The following is a 20,097-nucleotide window of genomic DNA, read 5'->3' as shown; positions in this document are numbered from 1 at the left end:
ACATAATTAAATTGCCATCTTTAACCTCAGTTACAAGCTGTCACGGAGCATCGGATTGCATGCTGCAAATCACAGGAGCGATCAATGTGAGAGGGGAGGGGAGGGGAGGGGAGGGGGGCAGCATGCCTGACTGCCAGCATCTGCACAAGCATGTTATCTTTCATGGAGTTCAACTGGACACCGATCATGTTCGTGTGCAGCCTAAGCACAGTCATGGAAGCTGGCGGTGACACTGCATCTTTTGCAGCTATACCTGATCGAGGACCCAAGCAGGACCAGCACAAAGTCCAAATAAATGCAAACATTTTATGTAAATTAATTTTTGGAGTTGATTATCTCGAGTCATTTGAAATTCAAATAATTAAATTGACTTGAATTAAACCAAAAAAATTTTTTATATCAACCTGAAAAGTTCTACTATCTATTTTTTTTTAAAGTTGTCCCAAATAAAGTTGTATTTTTTTTAAGAGCAATATATGTGAACCATTTGAAATATTATTTTTAATTTACACTGAATACAACTGCATTCCACACCAAAAAAATATTTCAGCGTGACTGTAGCAACTGTGTGGCTTTTTTGGAGTCGATTATCTCGAGTCGTTTGAAATTCAAATAATTAAATTGACTTGAATTAAACCAAAAAATCTTTTTATCTCAACCTGAAAAGTTCTACTTTGCGTCAACAATTTTTGATTGAAAGAACAAGCTTTTTTTTTTTTTTTTTTAAAGTTGTCCCAAATAAAGTTGTATTTTTTTTAAGAGCAATATATGTGAACCATTTGAAATATTATTTTTAATTTACACTGAATACAACTGCATTCCACACCGAAAAAGTATTTCAGCGTTACTGTGTCGCTTTTTAAAATCAGCTCTGTTTACATTTTCAGCCTCCAAAACACTGCCGTAATGTAAATAATAGAATATCTCTGCAGAGGCCAGCAGGCTGAAATTCAGGTTCTTCACAGAGGCCAAGTGACCAGAACTCGCCATCAACTAGGCAGACAGGCGGATAACCTGAGCTGGCCGAAGAAATCCATCCTGAATTTAACGTTGATGTCGGTGGGCGTGAGGCGCGGTTTTCTTCACACAAGTGCGGATGTGCGAGAACATCGATGTGTCCCCAAAGTCACATGATGCTGATTATGATTTAGGGGCTGCTACTTTGGTTTCAAAGTGTGCCTGGCTTTGTGGCCAGGGGCCCTGTGTTGTTTAAAGGGGTAGAAATGCTAAATTAATCATGCTTTGGCTCCACTTGCTAGAGAGTGAAATTTGCTTATGGAAGCCCATGATCACATCAAATATTAATGTCTTCACAGAGGCGTGCCATTGTAGCGGTGGGGACATTTAACTTGGAGGGGGGGGGGGTCAATGTGGAAAACACCTTCTTTATATCGGAGCCCTTACATGGTGGAATAAAGGACCGGTGGTTTCTACTGTAAATGTGACCAATCAATAATTTGAGATCATGATGTCAAAATGTGATTAGTATGCAAGGATGTTTTTGTGTTGCAAAAATCCTGAGATGAGATTCAAATTACCGTTTTTTTCCATGTATAATGCGCAAAATTTAACTAATTTATTGTCCTAAAATCTGGGGTGCGCATTATACATGGGTACAAAAAAAACATTTTTATTTTTTCCAAATCCGGATATGATACGGAGGCCGCCATTACAGATGCGCTTTCTTCTCTGCTGTTCACTTCAAACACACTCCATACGAACACAATGCTCTCGTATCTGACACTTGCTAGATCACCTGCTCGTTTGCTGTCACAACGTACCCTACCCGCTATTGAGTATGCTAGCGCATGCGCAGTGATACTGACCGGCAGAATAACATCCAGTTGTTCCCAAAGATGATCTTTTTTCTGAAATAATTTTACGTTAATCGACTTAAGTAGGAGTCAAAATTTGGGTGCGTATTATACATAGGTACAGGCTTTTTTCCAGCATCAACATGCCATTTTTAGGGTGCGTATTATACATGGGGGCGCATTATACATGGAAAAAAACGGTAATCGGAATAAATACACTGGAAAGTGTGTTATGTATATGCACTAGCCTAGATGTTGCATATCCATATGAGCATCTTCTGGAGCCCCGACGGATTCCGGTAAACAAACTTTTAAGTGACAAGTTTGAGCATGAGAATCCCTCGCATAGTTGAATTTCGGTTTTGTGTTACAACTTGATGTTTCTTTTGTCTCATATGTGGAGGTTTGGTGAAGCCACAGTAGGTAAATGGGATGGCGGGAGGGGGGCCTTTAACACCCCCTCGCTGAGATGGAGGTGCTGTGCTGCTGTGGAGGCCTTAAAATGATGAAGAGCCAAGACTGCACATGTGCAAATCTGATTCCTCACAATTATATCTGCGAGCCAGACAGGCACCGAGGGTGGTCCGGGAAGATTTGAAGTGCTCCACCTTGATTGGCTTATTTGTCCTCTCTTATCCAAGGCTGAGGAATTGTGGGAGCTTGTCTCTGTGGGTGCTGAGACACCTCACACAGTTGAGGAGCACCTAACAAAGTCACTGCTGGATTTGTAAGGAGGAGACCATGGTGATGGACACATCTTGTGTGAATACTGACTCACATTTTAAATAGGACTTGTAAAAGAGCAGTTGTGGTTATCTTCGTTGTTTGGATTTTGAATCAACTGGAGCAAATTTATCTTGAGGTTGTTCTTGATGACGGGTCAAAAGATTTTAAATCTTCTAGGCTGTGGTATGAGGACGCGTTTTACTCGTCTGTATCGGGAACCAAATAAGCACAACACCCGGAAATTCATAGAAAAATACATATATATAATATACATTAATTCAATAAAACAGCAAGATTTGAAGTTTCTTAATTCCTTCAAATGGATTACCTGCAATAAAAATAAACATTAAGGATTTGTTTCACATTTTTTTTTATAACTAGGAATAGTGCACATTTCAAACAGCGGAGATGTTTGAAATATTTGACAGTGCCTTACCTTGGATTGGAATCATTTTACATACAGCAGGTTACCTTAAATTCAGGACGGAGGAACTTTTCAGGAAGTTTACTCTTTAGGGGAACAGTTTTGGTTGTTGTTTTTTTAATGGTCAATACAGCGTTTAAAGAGCAGAGTTTGTCTAACTGCCATACTTCTAGTAGTTTCGCCCCCCCCCCCCGTTTTGGCAGTGTCTTCTGACCATTTCAAGTTTCTTTTTTTAAACAATGCAAAATTAAAGCAGATTACTGAGAACGTAAGCTTTCGTACAAATCTTTTCAACCTCCACATAAAATATTTACATATGAACTTTCAAACAACCAATGTAACACTATTCTGCAAAAACTTTATAGTCTGTCAATTTGTTAAACAGTAATACAGGGTGTATTTTTTCAAACTGATAATTCAGCAAGCTGTCACATGTCCAGACAAATCAGTTATCATATTACAAAAGAAAACAAAAACAATTCTACATTAAGAGCATTAAAAAAAAAAAAAGTTGCATCTGGAATTACATATTAAAAATGAATCAAAGTTGCATGTTTTTTTTTTTTCTTTTTCAGCCAGTTACATCAGTGTGACGCCAAGCTAACGTGCCTTGTCAGATTTATAAACAGGCATTAAAATAAATAAATTGCAGGACATCTGGTCATCGTTGCACTCAGCTGTGAAAGAACATCGGGGATCATCTTCATCTGCGCCAAGAGCGAGGTTCGTTGTCGTCCTCTTCTTCGTCGTCGTCCTGCAGCAAGGCTTCATCGCTCAGTGACTCTTCTGGGTACTGGAGAAGAACAAAAACAAGCAACCCATTGATTTGAGCAGGTTAATATCCAGAGGTACCTGATGAAAAGAAAAGTGGATTTTTCTTGAGCGTGTACAGATAAGCTCTAATCAGAGCTCTCTTGTGTACTGACTCTTGTGGTCAGGGATGGTACTACAACACTCGCACTGAGACTAGACCTTACATTATGACAAATGTGTTCATCTGCAAGACACAAAGAAACGACAAACCTCATCCTCCTCTGGCTCAGCCTCATGTACATCAGAAGCATTCAGCGTCATGGCAGGCTTATGCCAGGCCAGGCGTAGAATTCGGTTGTTCAACTTGAAGCCGTGGATGGCTGCCTGCGATTTGACAAAACCAAGCATGCAAGATGAAAAACACAAAATAAGAGGGGAAGTGGCTGGCAAAACAGCCCAAAGTATTTTGCGGAAGGCGACGACTCACCTGCTCAGCCTCTGCTCTTGTCCTGTAGGTGATGACTGCAGACAAGGTGTTTTCATCAATCTGGCAATCTTCAATTTCTCCAAATTGCTTCAAAATGGTCAACATGGAACATGAATCACTTCACAAGATCCAATATTAACTTGTGAGACCAATTAAATGAAATTGCTATCTGACAGCGCATTATTGTGCAGCAACACATGACTCGGACTAACCAGTAGGCGCAATGGTGGACTGTAGTGCCATCTACTGGGCATTTAGTGTATTACTCAGACAAATGTCAGAATATGCAGACTTACAGCAAAATGTGGCAGCAGGTCGACACACTCTGTCTCAGTGAAAGCAGAAATCGCCAGCGCTCTAGGTCGGTGGTCCACAACTGCGTGCAGGGGAGCGCCTCTTCCTCGTCCTCTGGCGCCTCTACCGCGGGCCCTTGGAGCGCCACGTCCTCGAGATGAGACCCCGCGGCCTCGTCCCGGTGTCAGCAGTCCTCTTTTGGCAGCCTAAGCAGAAGCAGTGGACAAGATCATTGAACATTTACTATATATTATTCAAATTGCAATTCATCTTTCCTGATCACTCAAATGTTTTTTGAAGACACATTCTGCCATAAAGCATACTTCTATCTGCAGTTGGGTATATTTGATCTTCAGCAGAGCAGTATCCTCTCCAGCTTGAGTCTTCTTGTACAGATCTAACTCTGCATCAAGCAGTTCTCTCTGCGCCTGGGGGGGGGAGCACAAACATGACTTTCTGCCATCTTTCAAAAGTCAAGACACCAGTTACTTAAATCCCATGAACATAAGAAACTTGAATGTCCATGCTGAGCATTCCCAAAGTATTACCTGGGCCTTGCTCTTGACTGTGTGCTGTACCACTAGAGTGCTGCTGATGCTGCTGGTTGAGATGCCTTTGATTTCCTCTTGCAGTTTGGTGATGCTCTTGGTTAAGGTGCCCAACGTTTCCATGATCTTGGCTTTGTCCTCTGCTTTCATTGTTTTGTTTTTCTCCAGTTTGGAGATCAGCAGCTGTGGACAGCAGGGGCATGAATGAACATGGTTGCAAAATATTTCAAAGTAACTTGTTCGCATTTCAAGAAAACATTTTTTTTTGCCAGTCCATTCAATGAGATGATCTTACCTTCTGCGTTTCAATGTGCTTCTCCAGTATTTCCTGCTTTTTCTTCCGTACGTCTTGCTGTAGCTTTAGGGCTTCCTGGGAAAAGATTTATGGGACATGATCAAAGAGTGACGCGATTGAAAAGTACAGCTGCATTACGCAACCAACACCACAATTTGTTTATTTTTACGAGCCGATATATATATAAAACATCTTCTCAACGGACTTTAACGACAACAAATATTATGAATTTCACTAAGATATAACTACACTTATCAAGAATTTTACTGGCATCTTCGGTCGACCATTTCATTGATAAATTTGGGTGGAGGGTTTTGTGACTCCATTGCAACATTTCCCCCCTCACCTGTTTCTTCTTCAAAGAGTCCTCTGTGTTTTTTTGGACCGCTTTTAAGGCCGCGGGATTGTATACCGTCTTTGAGAGTCCCGCCGAAGTTGAAAACACCTGAAATTGTGTCAAACGTGAACACAAAAACGTTGCTACAATGCAAAGGGGAACGTGAAGATCTAATTGGCTGACACTTGCCTTCTCAACGGGACCCGCAGGTTTGGCGACGAAACCCAGACGCTCCTTCACTGAGACTTTAGTGGGATTCTGGTTCAGTTTGAGGGCGGGGGGGGGGGGGGTTACATGTTATTCCAAATAGTATATATGGACAAGTTGCACTTCCACAAAAGCACACCTGAGAAGCTACGCTGGAGTCCTGCGAAGGCTCAGAGTTAGCAGGGAGAAGAGGCCCGAGGCGATCTTTGACAGACTGCTTCAACGAAGTCGCCGGAGGCTGCTGAATGTTCAAGAGATTTAAATCAATGCTCTGAGAAGCGTTTGTGGCTTCTTAGTCTCTGTGTTGGTGGTTATTAAGCTCAGAGATCAAAAGGGACAGTTTACCATGGCCGACTGCGATTGCAACTGCTGCACGTGAGACAGACCCTGTCCTAGTCCGTCGTTTCCGTTCTCCCGGAACCAATGCACCCGGATAAAGCGGTTGTTGAGGACAGCCTCTGTGCTTTGGATGGCCCGCTTGGCCTCATCTGGGGCCGCAAACTGGATCAATGCACCTTCGGGGTCATTCTGGTAAGCCACCTTGGAAAATGGAGAGCATGAAATGATTTGAGGGATAAGGCCATTTCAATGTTTTGACCACATGGAGTCTGCATTTTAGGAGCCCAGAAGTGGATACATTTCTCACTAAATTTATCGTCCATCTTAAACTTCCTTAATTCAAAGATCAACACTGTAAAAAAATTGTTTTTTGTTTTTTTTTGGGAGAAAAGTGGCTGCCATTATGGAAACCTCCCTGCTGAATACTGAGAGACTCATACCCAAGCACGCACACAGTTACATATTAGCTCATGGACAGAATTGCTTATCTTTAGACCACCAGGCAGATAGTGGAGTCACAAAAGAAACAAACAGGACGGCAACGGTGAAAAGGTGACCTACCTGCAGGTTGACGATGGTTCCGAACTTGCTGAAATGCTCGTTCAGTTTGCTGATGTTGTTGAGTTCGGAGGGAATTTGCCGAACGAGCAGCTTGGTGTTGGGAGAGTTGAAGGGACCTCTTCTGTGGTAGCCCAGGTGGTTGGGTTTGTTGTAGTTTGGTCTACAAGGCAAAAGGAGACATTTGTCTATACGCCAGGCTGCTTTTGGCAAGACTCCACTTCATAATTTCTCACCTGTCAAACCAAGGTTTCTTGTGGAGAATGCTTCCATCATGCAAACCGGAAGGTCTCTTCCTCAGGCCCGAATCCATAACGATTCTCATACTGTTGTTTGGAACCTTGTCTGGGGAAGGACAAAGCCAAAGTTATGTATTGAGAAATCAAGGAATGTATGAAACACCGCATTGGTGTCTTGCAAATGAGCCTGCTCGCACGTTTGCCATGGGATCAGGCCTACCTTTCTGCGGCTGGTCCACATCCCCCATCGTGAGGCCAATCAGATTGGGCCTCTGGGCATTGACCCGGTGGCGGTACATTGGCCTGGTGCCCGTAGTGATACTGGGAGCCTCGGGGTTGTACACATCAGTCTCGTACGTATCTGCCGATTACGACAAGCAACGACGTAAGCGACATTTACGTAATTGGTTACAAATGCATTCGATTACCGGCGAACACGCAGCTGCTCTTACCGGAGGGGAAAAGTGGTGTCGGCCTTTGGGGAACTGAAGAGCGTATACCAGAAGTGACAATTGTGGGAACGGCGCTTGTTATGGAGTTTGGAGGTGCATCCATTCCAGATGGTTGAAGTGGAGGAAGAGGAGGAGGTGGTCCTGAAAAGCAACGGGGGAAAAGTCAATCCCTATCACAGACGGGAAACCATCATCACTCAAAATGTAAGTGCCTATTCACCAGAATGTGGATTTTCCAAGGAGGACGGAAAGCTTACCTGCAACTGGTGGAAGGCTCGGCGGCAATGTGCCAGGCGGGGGGACAGGAGGCCCCAGATTCACAGACGAGGGGTTCATTAGTGGTGGAGGCGGAAGGCCTGGGGGCGGAGGGCCCTCCACGCCTGGGATGGGTGGAGGTTGGAAGGGCATCATATTGGGCAGACCAACGTCCTCCACTACAACGGGGTCACTTCCGTGGTCGAAAAGACACATGTCTCCTCTCATGCAGAAGCCTTTCTCTGAAGGACGGACATGACATCATTACCCCAAATAATGTCGACGTGGATTTAACAACTGCATTTTTTCCGCTTTGCTCACCGTCATAGTCACGGCAGCGTTTCCTCGGTTGAGGAGGGGGTCCTCTGAAAGGGCCGCGATCCACGGGGTGCTCAGGGCGGAAATCCGACCAGCTTTCAGTGGTGTTGTTGCTGTGATGATGAGTGGGCGCGATGACCGTGATGGTGCTGCTCAGTGTGGGCACGGGAAAATGGGAAGTGGTAGCAGTGGAAGCAAGAGCAGCCGGGGTGTAACTCTCGGAACCGTCCAACCTGTCCACTCGATCGTGATCATACTTCAACTTCCCGGGATCCCGCTCTGGAAACAAAGGGGTGTTACAGCAGTTAGGGTTGATATTTGAATAGTTTGGCGTGACTTTCACGAATGCTGTGCACTCGGAACAATCTTACCTCTACTCCTACTTCTTGACCGAGTTCTGCTGTGAGAGGGACTTCCGCTTCGGGCTCGATCCCGGTCCCTGTCTCTGTCCCGGTCTCTATCTCGGTTCCTGTCTCTGTCTCGGTCTCGAGTACGATCCTTGCTCCAACTCCGACTTCGGCTACGGCTGTAACTACGACCCCTCCGCCGATTGTAGCGATCGCGGTAGGAGTCCCTTCTGGGTGGATTGCGGTCGTAATCTCTCTTCCTGGACCGGTCATCTCTTTTACGATCGTCTACTCTCCTTTGGATTACAAAAATATATGTGACAGACATTTCAAGATGATGCCAAATAGAACGGACATTTGCTACACGCACCTGCTATCCCTACTGTAGCGGGAACTCGATGTTGCAGGGCTGCTATTCACTCGCCGAGAGAACTTTTTGTCACGTTCTTCTTCTCGGTTTGCCTGAACAACAAAACGATGCATGCAAAACCATATACGCAGCTGTACTGGACAAAGGTAACCATTTTAATATGTACAATTCAAACAAGCAGTTATCTAAGAGAGCTAAATGAGGTTTAACTATGATGCGTGTCCTTATCGTGTAGTACAACTAGGAATGGATGGAACGTTTTTATGATGGAAAAAAATGTTACCTCCTCTTTTTTCGACTCATCTTTCTCAACTTTGGCCAAGGTGGGTTGTGGTTCCGTCGGCGGCAGATAGCTTTTGTTGACTATAGCTTCAAACAGCCTGTCTACAAATTGCTGGGTCTCTGGAATTGAATTTGATTGAACAAGAAAATAATCAATACAAAAATAAAAGTCCAATCAACTTGTGACTGCAAGATCGATTGGTACCTTTCTGGAGAAACACGTCCAACTGGTCAATACACAAGGCTTTGAGTTCTTTTTCAGTTTTGTCTTTCTTCACCAGGGCAACAACATACTTGGCGAGTGCTGAGGGGTCAGCGTCGCAGCTACAACAGTAGAACAAACAACTTTTAAAACGCAACACACGCTCAGGGGGAAACACCGATATTTTTATTAAATAAAGGGACTACTCATGCCATCCACTCTTTGTTGCTACGTAATTGTGTGTTTTCAAGGAAAGTTTCATTCATACCGAGTTTAACTCGTGAACTGAGTCGTAGCTAGCAGCTAACGTTTTTACTTACATGGGCTCGAGCGTGTCAGACAGCCATGTTTTCAAAGCATCCAGATTTTCTATTATCATTTTAGATCCAGCCGGAATTTATTTTGGGTCACCGATTAATTAAACGCCGAGATGAATAGTGAACATTCGCTTAAGTAAAGTAGCCACTTTAGCATTTAGTTGAAGCTAAGATGCTAAACGCGCCGTTAGCTCAACTCAGCGGCAACAATGCTGGTCGACTTAGCACAAGTCCCAGGCCGCGAAACGTGCTGTCGGACGTCCGTACTGTGAGTGTTACGGATTGACGACTCACGTGCACCTGTATGCCAACCGATTTCACAAGTTCGACTCAAGATTACAATTAAAATTGCGCAGTTAAAAAATACAAGTGATTTGCACGCCGAACATATCACTTCATTTACGCTCCGCGGTAGCTCGCGTGCCTGTTCGACTATTTACTTCCGCTTTTGATCTCGTTAGCAGCTATCGCGAGAGCAGCGGTGACTAAAGAACACGTTTCATAATTTCGCGTTGTAATCGTCATGGTCATTAAGTTCATGCATTAAATGTATAATATACATTTATAAACTACAAATGTAGTTACGTACACAAGTATGAACGGTATGTTTCGTGATTTTCTCCGTGGTTACTATGAATAAGAAAAAAAAATAGCACACATCATAATTCTATTATATTTATGATTTCCAGTTTTACTGAAACTACAATTAGAATTGAAGTACAATTAATCAGATCGTTACAACTGTATAAATCTGTTCTATTTTCTTCCATGAAAAAAAAGTGGGAATTCTAATCCCTTTCTTTGTTACATGCATTACCTCTAAAATAGCTAAAATTATGCATCCATAAAAAAAACACCAAACAGTTTTGTCCTTTCACAGCGCATACAAAAATACAAACCTACATTTTATTTGTTTCACAGTCGTGACTCTTTTACAAATATCGGATTGATCAATTAGATATCTGTTTCTTCTTCACACGCACACAAACATTCTAGCACACTGCTTACACTTGAAAAAAGAATTAAAATACATAGGTACATTACTTGGTTGGAATAAGTCGTTTAGTACACATATAACAGTCAGCAAAAAAAAAAAAATTGTTATGGACATTGCTGATTCTCAATACATTCGCTGTTTACCATCAACATTCAGTGTCCAACCCAGGGGAAAAAAAAAAACGGTGCATGTTAAATTGTGCCTGCATCAGTGTGATTATGTAGGTTACAGTTTGCATTGCACTCATTATTTTTTATAGCAAATAACAGAATGAATCACAGGAGTCCCATCTCTAGCAATAAAATACAGTGGTTTGATCTAAAACAGGCAAAACATAAAATGAGCTACAGTATTTTACTTTATATCATTGGTCCAGTAAGATTCGTGTCCTTCCTTTGCTGCCCGAGTAAAACCTCAGTAGAAACACTGGACGATGTGCACAAAGCAGTCTTGTGAGAATTTAAAAAATATAGATGAAAAATGTACAATACAGTAGATGTTACAGACAGAAACTTTCACCTAGTTTTCTCTGTCAATAAACTGCAGGTGGATCGGGCTTGCAGGGCAGAGAAGGCCGTGAGTTTTGGCCTGCACTTCATCGGTGACAGAAGACGTGCAAATGTGAAACCTTTGGATGAGCTGTAAAACAAGACAAGAGTGAATCATTTGCATCGTTTAAATAGTTCCTTGTCAACACCGGGTTTATTTTTTTACCCGCGTCAGAACCAGATGCATTTCTAATTCGGCTATTCTCCTGCCGATGCAGCTCCTGATGCCGTAGCCGAACGGAATGGAGCCAAAGTTGTCGACACGATCCGAGGAATCTTTTCTTATCCAACGATCCGGACGGAAGTCTAAAGCATCGGCAAAGTTCTCCTCGTCCAAGGAAGTGGAGTAGTGACAAAGAGCCAACTGAGTCTAGCAAAATGGAGAATGGGCTATTGAGAACAACTGTACTGCAGCGGTACAACAAAGATGCATGAGTAATGCCGGATCGCATTACAACTGGCTGCACTGTATATTAAAAGAAAAAAAAAAAAAAGACTCCATTTTCTTCGAGCACGTGCTCACCAAACAAGACACACATGTTGAATGTCCACACAAGACGTACCCCTTTGGGGATGTAGTATCCGCCCACTATCAAGTCATCCTGGGTAATCCGTCCATTGCCTGGGAGAACTGGAAAAAGCCTGCTCTCAGGGAGGAGCGCACAAAGACTGTTAATCAGCACCATTCAAGATTAATGCTTTTACAATAATCCTATTCAAGCAAACAATAACTGTTATTTGTAGCATGCAATGTTCACCTGAGGGTTTCTTTCACCAGGCCTCTGATTAGAGGTAAGCGAGTTACGTCTTCGGCTACGGGGACAGTTCGAGGTCCTAAAGTCCTCTCCACCTCCATGTGGATTTGTTCTTGGATTCGGGGGTGCCGTGCTAATAGGTAGCTAGCCCATGATAGGGTGAAGGATGTCTGGAAAAGAAATATACAGAGAGCTCATCACGTTAAGAAATCGGTTTTGAAGCGGGGAGTGTTTTATTAAATTTGTGAGAACGGGTTTTGTGAGCAGTGCCTGGAGTGAGCTGACATAAGAGTTTCTATCACGTTGCATAAGTGTTCAGAGAGTGTGGGGGGGCTTTTGAGTGAGGGGTGAGGGGGGTCTTTTTTTTCCATGTGCTGAGCAGACACCAGCTGCAGTCTTGTCCTTTAGCCCGCTTGCCATTATTAAGCATATACCTTAATTAGATGTGCTAAATCTAGCCATGCATTTTGTTCCACTGCTGGAAATAAAATAGTCATGATTTAAATTCACAGTTTCCTCTGACAAAAACACCCGACATCATTTATATTATACAACATTGCCCCAAATTCCAACAGAAAGAAATTTACTCTCACATATGTGTCATCTCCGCATACTGTCAGTTCGCCTCGGATGACCAACTCACATCTCACTCCCTCTTTCCATTCAGCCTTCTTGTGACTTTCCCACTCAAGTATTTCATGACGCTTACGTATTAGTCACCGTGAATAGACCCAGGAGATCAGTAAGGGATCACTATCTGAACAATGAACAAACAAACCTTTATCCAGCCCATTGTTTTTTGTTTGGGAGCCTTCCAGTGTGGCCCTTCCAAAATGTCCCCCCCCATTTCGCACCCTTACTGATCATCGAGACCAGTTGGCGGACACTTGCAACACCTGCGACAAAGGCCAAGAGGAATCATATAACATAGGCTCATCCAAACTCCTCTTAAAAGACCTTCCTTTCACTCCATCCCCCACAATCTCAGATTTTCCTGCATCCATTTTACACCCAGGATCATTTTTACTCCCCCCCCCCCACTATTAAAAAGAATGGTTGCTAGAGAGAATCTGTCCCGCTCCGTTCCCACTAAGCCAGCTCACCTCTGGCCAGTTTGTGCCATAACTCTAACTGTGGCTAACGTGTCTTGACAGCCCCTGTGTTTGCCGAGTAAAGGAACAGCACAGCTAAATCCACCCCCTACCAGCACATGGCCGTTGCTACAAGTTCAACAAAAACACACACCCTTTCATGTTGCGGCCCGCAGATGAGCACAAAACACTTAGGGTACACGGCGAACAAATTAGGCGGTAGCTGTGCAGATGTTCCCATTCCTAGTTGTTCTCCAGAAATGGCTGTTGAAAAGAGATGACTTCAATTTGTATTGTTGCATATTTTTCGAAAATAAATGTAATTCATCGGAAAGAAAAAAAAAAACATCTCAGATCTGATGAATGATTTTTCTTTCATCCATCAAATAATGTTAAGAAAATTCCTTGATATAATAATTGTATCACTGCAAGTGTTTATGGTAGGGGTGTCAAACACATTTTTTTGGCGGGCCGCATTGGAGTCATAGCTTCTTTCGGAGGGCCGTTATGACTGTCAACCCAAATAAAAGTATGAGCACCTCATATCATATACAGTAAAAGCTACAAAACAAACCGACAAATACCGTAATTTTCGGACTATAAGTCGCACCGGAGTATAAGTCGCACCAGCCATAAAAGGCCCAAAAAAGTGAAGAAAAAAAAACATATATATGTATATAAGTCCCTCCTGAGTATAAGTCGCCCCCCCACCCAAACGATGAAAAAAAAACGCGATTTATAGTCCGAAGATTACGGTAACTCGTTTTCAAATCGGACGAGTAAAAACTGGTCAAATATTTACGAAAAAAAAGATATTAAAAATAACGACAATTTGCAATTCTAGTAATGACACAAATTTGATACACAATTTGTCTTCTTGGGCCTCATCAAATGATGCGGCGGGCCGTATCTGGCCCCCGGGCCTTGAGTTTGACACCTGTGCTCTATGGCTTCATGTAGAAGCACACAAAATCCAAACACAGATGTCTGCTAGGGTTCTTCGGGACAACCCGTTGACTTCCCTGACCTGACGCTGGCACAACTACACAGGCGGCAGAAACGCCATCCTTGAAACCTAACACGGACTTAGTCACACACACATACGCACACACACACGTGGGATTCCTTCATCGGCTGCTAAAACACACATCCAGCGCACCGCCGCATTCCTCGAGAGCCGATCACACACCGTGTCAACCCCTGCGAGTAACATCTCGGTCGCATTGGCGTAGATTTCCTCCATGCTCATCTCCTTGGTGACGAGCATGTGTGTGAGCAGTCCTCCCTTCACCTCCTCTCCCCGCTCAAGCTGGGCCTTGATCTCACTGAGCCTCTTATCAATGTGAATAACGCCTGGGAGCAGACACACACAGAGAAGGTGGGATGAATAGAGGGGGGGGAAAGGGTAGTGAAAGAAAGAAAAGAAATGAAAGAGCAGGTTATGTAAGAAACGGAAGTCACACAAACTAAAGATTTCACCATTTTTGAAGTTTGGGAAAAGGAGAGCCTTTTAGAAATAATCTCAAATTGTAGCTACCTTGGACATTTTGCACGAATTTACAGTACAACGTTAAATGACGTCGGCCATCTTACTGAATTTGAAGAGGCCGTCCCAAGAGAAGCAGAACTCCTCCCAAGGTTTTGGGATGATGGGCCGAAGCCACTTAGGGATGGCTCCGGCATACATGGTAGTCTTGAAGGAACTGAACATGAGGTGCAGTGCGTTGATGTAATCTTGAGTTTCTTTGGGGATCTCATTTTCCAGACAGCCTAAACGACACTCGTACAAAATGGCCGCGATGCCTGCAAAGACAAAAGAGAAAGATTGCATAATGGCTGGCTCGTTCCACTCATCACAAAGCGACGTTGTCTTTTACGAACCTTCCATGGCGTATTTGAAGAAGAGGTCATTCACGTTGGGCACAGTTACTCCATCCGCAGTCTGACTACGCACAATGCAAACTCTCTTGATCAGGTCATCTACCACGTTGTTAATATCTTCGGAGAAGACCGCCACATCCCGGGGGCGCATGATGAGCTGCCTAAGGACACTTCGCATTTGCAGCCAATGCTCTCCCTCCCTGTAGAAAATTTCATGCTTTGTATGAATGACTTTCAATCAATAGAGAGCGATGTGAGTGATGGCCAATTGTTCCGATACAATTATTAATTTCTGCTTAACCCGGCAATATGTACTGCCCCTAATCTATTAGCCATGCCACTTTATTGAAATAAAAACTACTCACGCGGAGATGAGACCTGTGGAACGTCCCCTCATGTCTCTGTACTCTTTCCAGGACTCCATGTTGGCTCTCTGAGGGGCCACACCTTCAGCCCTCAGCACCTCAGCCACCAGATCACGACCGGCGATGGAGACCACCAGTTGAGGCCCAAAACGGGATTTAAAAATGTTCCCGTATTTCTTGCTGTGCTCCATCTATCACACATCGGCAACCATTAACAGATGTTGACGATGTTCTCGTTTGCTCCTCTTTATTTAAGATGTTGTATAAATGATCTGTAACAATACTTCACGGACTACCTGTGCAAATATTTGAGTGTCTCACACACGATTTAGAATTTTTGTGAAGATTGTAATAAGACAATTCTGAAGAGCATGGATGGATGGTGCTGCATCCTGCAGTATTTTATTAGCACCCCCGCGACCATGAAAAGGATATGCGGTATTGAATATGGATGGATGGATTTTAAAATATAATTGGGGTTTATTTTGGAACCTGGAAAAAAATCCTGGAGCAAGTACCTGGATTGGTGGGGTGATTATTAATCACTAGCTGCGTAAATCAAAACAATGCACGGGCCATGGTGAAAAAAAATCTACAATATATACAATCTTGATCAGGTGCATACACTCAAAATTAAACGATGAGCATATTGTGATAAAAAAATAAGTTACTTTGGTTTACGCACAGTGATTTGGGAATACTAAAACGGACAATTGCCGTGATGCGCTTCCATCCAGAGGCATTTAATCAATTTTTACCTGGATTTGATGAATTCTACTAAAACCGTCCCTCCAGAAAAATTCGACGAGGTTGGACGTCGTGCTGGGTCCGGGCATCTCTTTCAAACTCTTAACTTTGATGTTCTTGTCTCCGATTTGCGCCGCTGTGATGAGACCCGGGGAGACGCTGTCCTCGTCTGTTGACGCGGGGATCCCAAAAGCCTCGCTGGGTGCCGACTTGTGCAATGCCCGCAATGTGACCACCATCTTATTCAGATGGTCCCCGTGCAAATATTTCCAGCAAGTTCCCGTAAAATGACTGAACAGGGCCATTTTTTTTGTGACTCCCTCCCGTGCGTAAAATCAACCTCCGCAGCGTTTACATGGAGCACGTGCTCGTCCTCCGTGGTACGGTTACGTGAAGTTGGTGCGCTTGTGTTGTGAAACCCTTTTAAACGGTGCCTTGTGCGATGAAAGACGAGGATTGGATGTTTGCTTCGGGAGACCTCTGTATACGGATGTGGGCGTTTCCTTACGCCCCCCCTTAAAAAGACTTCTGGTCCATCCTTTCTTTGAGAAAAGGAGGGGAGAGGTATTACAACATGCCCCCCAAAACTCTGTTACGTCACTTCAATCAATCGGCATGTCGTGAACCCGCAAACACAGCGAATGCACACAAACGCGCACAAAACCAACATACAGTCAATTACATGACCACGATTATTACGCGCGGTGATGCATCTATGCAGATATTAATTCAAATAGTTCTCATCACTTCATTCCCGAACCAAGTGGCCTCAAGTGTTAGGAGGCAGGACACAAAAACATGATTCACAGAGAACAAATTTGAATGGACGAAGGTGGACACTTTCCCACGCTCACTTCTTTGGCACGCTGCACAATGCACGAGACGCGAAATGCCATTCTTGAAGTTCTATTGGAGCAAATTCTCTTGACTTTAAAAGCAAAAAGTACAACCCCCAAATCTCGTCCCAAACGTTCCCTTATACTTCCAGTGAAAATAAACATTGCCTTTTGTCACCCAAAGAATTTCGCACCTTGAACATTGATAGGCTAAGAATAAATTGGAACTTTGATAAACCTTGTAAAAACATGAAAAAAGAGGGCCAATGCTACCGATGAAATGCTAGTATAAAAAGTAGTATGTGAATTTTATTGAATATTTTGCATGTGTTTTTACAGCATTTTACAAAATTGCGTGTTACCGTTACGGTTTGACTTACGTATATCGTTTTTATGTATCAGCCTTTGTCTGCTAAGATTCAAATGTTTTTTCCCCAATACTAAAACAGGGTTAATCCACCTGTTAAAATCAAAATGATGAAATTGGCTGGTCTTGCTTAATAGAGAGCTAAAACCAAATTAATTGTAATTTCCATCATCAGAAAGTTGTGTCAACATTTTTGTATGGCTCTAAAACCTTCTAATCTGCCACTAATCCTCACAAAAAAGGTATGAAAAAATCATTAGTTTGAGATTAAAAAACGAAGGGAAGATGGAAAATACAATTTCCGGTTGTACCCTTCAAAATAAAGTTTTCCTTCCACGCGCAAACTTCAAACAAAGAGCGAAAAAATATACATGTATCCGAAGCAGGTACAGTAACCTGATCGTAACTGAACTACAACCGTAATAATCACAATGAATACAAATTATTAGATTATATTTTTGTAGGTTACTTCCTGTATCGGGGTGAACTACAACAGAGCATGCGCAGCCCTGTTCAAAATGTCGTCCTGGGTGAAGAGCGAAATGTAATGTTTTCCATGGATCGCAATGACAAAACACATTTTAGAAAACAAGTAAACGTGGTTTGTGCTAACCGCTGCCAGTATGGCCTCCCAAAACTCAATAGGACCTGCTTTGCCCCCCAACTTTAAAAACGCGGACGATTCTGATGATGAACGTGACTGTGAGTATAATTTACATTTCGAAATATTACGATACTAAATCACGTTTAAGTGTCATATCCATCATATATCTGTGATTAGTTGCTGGTCCCGCTTTGCCTCCTGGTTACAAACGAAGAGAACAGTCCAGCTCGTCAGATGAAAATGAAGAAGTGATCGTCAAAAGACTCAAGACGTCTGAAGACAAGCATGCAGAGTATGTAAATAAGTGCATGCTATTCATAAATGTGAACTATACATAAACACAATCATAACATCTGTTATTTGAACAGAGTGGAGAAGACAAAAGCAGAAGATGACGATGGCTTCTTTGGACCAGCATTGCCACCAGGTTTTTGCAAGAAACAGAGCTCGCCAGAAAGGTGACAGAATGCATGGAAAGCAAACGATTTGGATCATTCATTGTTCTGGGCTAAAAGTTGTTGAAATTTTCTTGCAGGCCACCTGTGCTGGGACCAGTTTTGCCTCCAGGGTTCCGCCGTGCAGTGAATGATGACGACGAGGATGAAGAGGGTTTCTCTGGGCCTGCCTTGCCACCCGGCTACAAGGCGGACTCCCTCAGTAGCGAGGAGGAGGATGACTTGATTATTGGACCCATGCCATCCGACGGTCCAGTTCAAAATACAGTGGCTCTGGACATTGAACGCAGAGCACGAATAATGAAAGACAAGCTGACTAAAGTTGTGAGTCGAAGCTTTTCTTATAGCTTTTCCATAAGTATTTTTTAACATCTACCATACCTTCTTATTTTCGTGTGAAGTGTTGGTCGAGGAAAAAAAAAAAACTCTAGTAATTGATTTTTCTGATGTGCATTGGTGCAAGTGTAATAAGGAATAATTAAATAATTTCTAGGATGTTCCAGAGGCGCCAACCCGAGACACTTGGATGACAGAGCTTCCACCAGAACTACAACATATCGGTTTGGGGGCTCGCACTTTCAAGAAGAAGTCAGGTCCGGAGAAGGGTGACCGCTCCATTTGGACCGACACACCTGCAGACACAGAGCGCAAGGCCAGGGTAAGAAAATTGTCATTATTGGCTTATTGGCATCTGGTATGATATTTGCAGCATCATTTAAAGTCATAAAAAAACAATCATTATGAGTTTCTTCTTGAACAATAGGAGCGCCTCGAGAAAAAAAAGACAGGGGAGACTGAGAAAGATTCTGCTCCACAAATCTCTCGAACGGATTTGGAAATGGCGGACAAAGTGTCCAAATATAATGTAAGTGGTAATCAATCTTCTTACTGTCTAACCCTTTACTTGACAAGCAATATGTTCACAATCATCCTTATTTTTCTTTATTAAAGAAAACGAAACGCTCAGAGTCTCTGCTGAGTTTGCATGCGAAGAACCTGAAGGAGAAAGCAAAGCAGGTGGAAGACAAGCCGGTGGAGAGAAGAGCGTTTGATCGGGAAACTGACCTGAAGGTCAATCGCTTCGATGATGCACAGAAGCAGCGCCTGCTGAAGAAATCTCAGGAACTGAACACGCGCTTCTCCCACAGCAATGATAAGATGTTCCTTTAAAGACTGTGTTTATAGTCAAATGTTGTCCACCAAATAAAACACGGAAATGGACAATTATTTGGAAGATGAGGGCCGAGAGGCGGGGTTTGCATTTTTTTCTAGGAGATTAGTTTAATCTAGTCAGTGTAAAAATGTTATGACTAAGTAACATTTCTTCCCATGCCATTCCTTAAAATGGAAACATTGTAAATGTAGTTTTATTTTTTTCTGCTGTCAGTAAGAAATAGTAAACAATCGTTTCATATTGTTATAAAGTAATGTACACTCAATGTAACTTCTGTAAATGCTCGTGATGTTATTGCTGCGCTTCAATGTCATTTTATACTATACATAAAAAACATTTTATTTTTTTAATTCGATAAGAAAATTTACCATTGAACTAATGCTGTTGCCCAAGGGAACTCTGGAAAACACGAACTAGTGAAATTATATCTACCGCAAAAAAATCTGCAACAGACCCAAATACGTCTCTTTATGTTGTGTTTCAGAGATTATCTGTTTATTATTTTTTGTAAGAAAATAAAGTGTTCATTGTATTGTGAAATTAGATTCACATTATTTTCTTCTCTAATGTAAAACCTTTTCTAATGTAATGTAACAATTTTTAAATGTTTTTCCTAAAAAGGTGTTTTGTGTCAGAGTAAATGTCAACCTCACTATTCAGTGCATGATTGGATAGTCATAAGCGGGGTAAAAATAAATTATAATCACTAATTA

The 20,097-nt window shown here is 42.7% G+C and overlaps 3 protein-coding genes and 1 long non-coding RNA gene across 5 annotated transcripts; 2 read left to right on the top strand and 2 right to left on the bottom strand.

Annotated features, from left to right (window-relative positions):
- Positions 1 to 3,302: 3,302 nt before the first annotated feature.
- On the bottom strand, positions 3,303 to 10,015 carry rbm26 (RNA binding motif protein 26). 2 transcript variants are annotated; one of them, XM_061276953.1, is made up of 22 exons: positions 9,568 to 10,015; positions 9,251 to 9,369; positions 9,047 to 9,165; positions 8,764 to 8,855; positions 8,418 to 8,689; positions 8,050 to 8,325; positions 7,731 to 7,970; positions 7,474 to 7,614; positions 7,242 to 7,382; positions 7,019 to 7,127; positions 6,786 to 6,945; positions 6,231 to 6,425; positions 6,025 to 6,126; positions 5,868 to 5,936; positions 5,688 to 5,786; positions 5,342 to 5,416; positions 5,047 to 5,229; positions 4,822 to 4,926; positions 4,501 to 4,704; positions 4,205 to 4,291; positions 3,988 to 4,101; positions 3,303 to 3,757 (listed from the first exon to the last, which is right to left on the bottom strand). In XM_061276953.1, exons 1-22 carry the CDS (start codon positions 9,624 to 9,626, stop codon positions 3,668 to 3,670), a joined length of 3,051 nt encoding a protein of 1,016 aa, XP_061132937.1. In that variant the 5' UTR covers positions 9,627 to 10,015; the 3' UTR covers positions 3,303 to 3,667. The 2 variants fall into 2 exon arrangements, with proteins under 2 accessions (XP_061132937.1, XP_061132938.1); XM_061276954.1 differs by having other exon boundaries at positions 6,025 to 6,123.
- A 256-nt stretch (positions 10,016 to 10,271) lies between these two features.
- LOC133152315 (cytochrome P450 27C1) lies at positions 10,272 to 16,391 on the bottom strand. The gene is made up of 9 exons (XM_061275832.1): positions 15,960 to 16,391; positions 15,202 to 15,392; positions 14,837 to 15,036; positions 14,549 to 14,758; positions 14,145 to 14,308; positions 11,868 to 12,034; positions 11,673 to 11,751; positions 11,276 to 11,479; positions 10,272 to 11,200 (listed from the first exon to the last, which is right to left on the bottom strand). Exons 1-9 carry the CDS (start codon positions 16,251 to 16,253, stop codon positions 11,081 to 11,083), a joined length of 1,629 nt encoding a protein of 542 aa, XP_061131816.1. The 5' UTR covers positions 16,254 to 16,391; the 3' UTR covers positions 10,272 to 11,080.
- LOC133152371 (uncharacterized) lies at positions 11,621 to 15,484 on the top strand. Its single transcript, XR_009714120.1, has 2 exons — positions 11,621 to 11,901; positions 15,253 to 15,484. It is a non-coding gene; the product is annotated as an uncharacterized LOC133152371 (long non-coding RNA).
- A 1,240-nt stretch (positions 16,392 to 17,631) lies between the features above and the next one.
- gpalpp1 (GPALPP motifs containing 1) lies at positions 17,632 to 19,927 on the top strand. Its single transcript, XM_061275858.1, has 7 exons — positions 17,632 to 17,853; positions 17,933 to 18,047; positions 18,124 to 18,213; positions 18,291 to 18,534; positions 18,704 to 18,868; positions 18,974 to 19,075; positions 19,162 to 19,927. The coding sequence occupies exons 1-7, from the start codon at positions 17,775 to 17,777 to the stop codon at positions 19,378 to 19,380; spliced, it is 1,014 nt and encodes a 337-aa protein (XP_061131842.1). The 5' UTR covers positions 17,632 to 17,774; the 3' UTR covers positions 19,381 to 19,927.
- The last annotated feature ends 170 nt before the right edge of the window (positions 19,928 to 20,097 follow it).

This window comes from Syngnathus typhle, linkage group LG4, assembly GCF_033458585.1.
Source record: "Syngnathus typhle isolate RoL2023-S1 ecotype Sweden linkage group LG4, RoL_Styp_1.0, whole genome shotgun sequence".
NCBI lineage: Eukaryota > Metazoa > Chordata > Actinopteri > Syngnathiformes > Syngnathidae > Syngnathus > Syngnathus typhle.
This window is presented reverse-complemented; position numbering and strand designations above follow the sequence as displayed.

Coding starts and splice junctions, on each gene's coding strand:
- LOC133152315 (XM_061275832.1), bottom strand. CDS start 16,253: ATGGCCCTGTTCAGTCATTTTACGGGAACTTGCTGGAAATATTTGCAC. Junction 15,037..15,201: donor TCCACAGGTCTCATCTCCGC/GTGAGTAGTTTT, acceptor AATTTTCTACAG/GGAGGGAGAGCATTGGCTGC. Junction 14,309..14,548: donor GGACGGCCTCTTCAAATTCA/GTAAGATGGCCG, acceptor GTCTGCTCCCAG/GCGTTATTCACATTGATAAG.
- gpalpp1 (XM_061275858.1), top strand. CDS start 17,775: ATGGCCTCCCAAAACTCAATAGGACCTGCTTTGCCCCCCAACTTTAAA. Junction 18,214..18,290: donor AAACAGAGCTCGCCAGAAAG/GTGACAGAATGC, acceptor ATTTTCTTGCAG/GCCACCTGTGCTGGGACCAG. Junction 18,535..18,703: donor AAGACAAGCTGACTAAAGTT/GTGAGTCGAAGC, acceptor AATAATTTCTAG/GATGTTCCAGAGGCGCCAAC.
- rbm26 (XM_061276953.1), bottom strand. CDS start 9,626: ATGATAATAGAAAATCTGGATGCTTTGAAAACATGGCTGTCTGACACG. Junction 4,927..5,046: donor CAGTCAAGAGCAAGGCCCAG/GTAATACTTTGG, acceptor TCCCCCCCCCAG/GCGCAGAGAGAACTGCTTGA. Junction 4,705..4,821: donor ATACCCAACTGCAGATAGAA/GTATGCTTTATG, acceptor GCTTCTGCTTAG/GCTGCCAAAAGAGGACTGCT.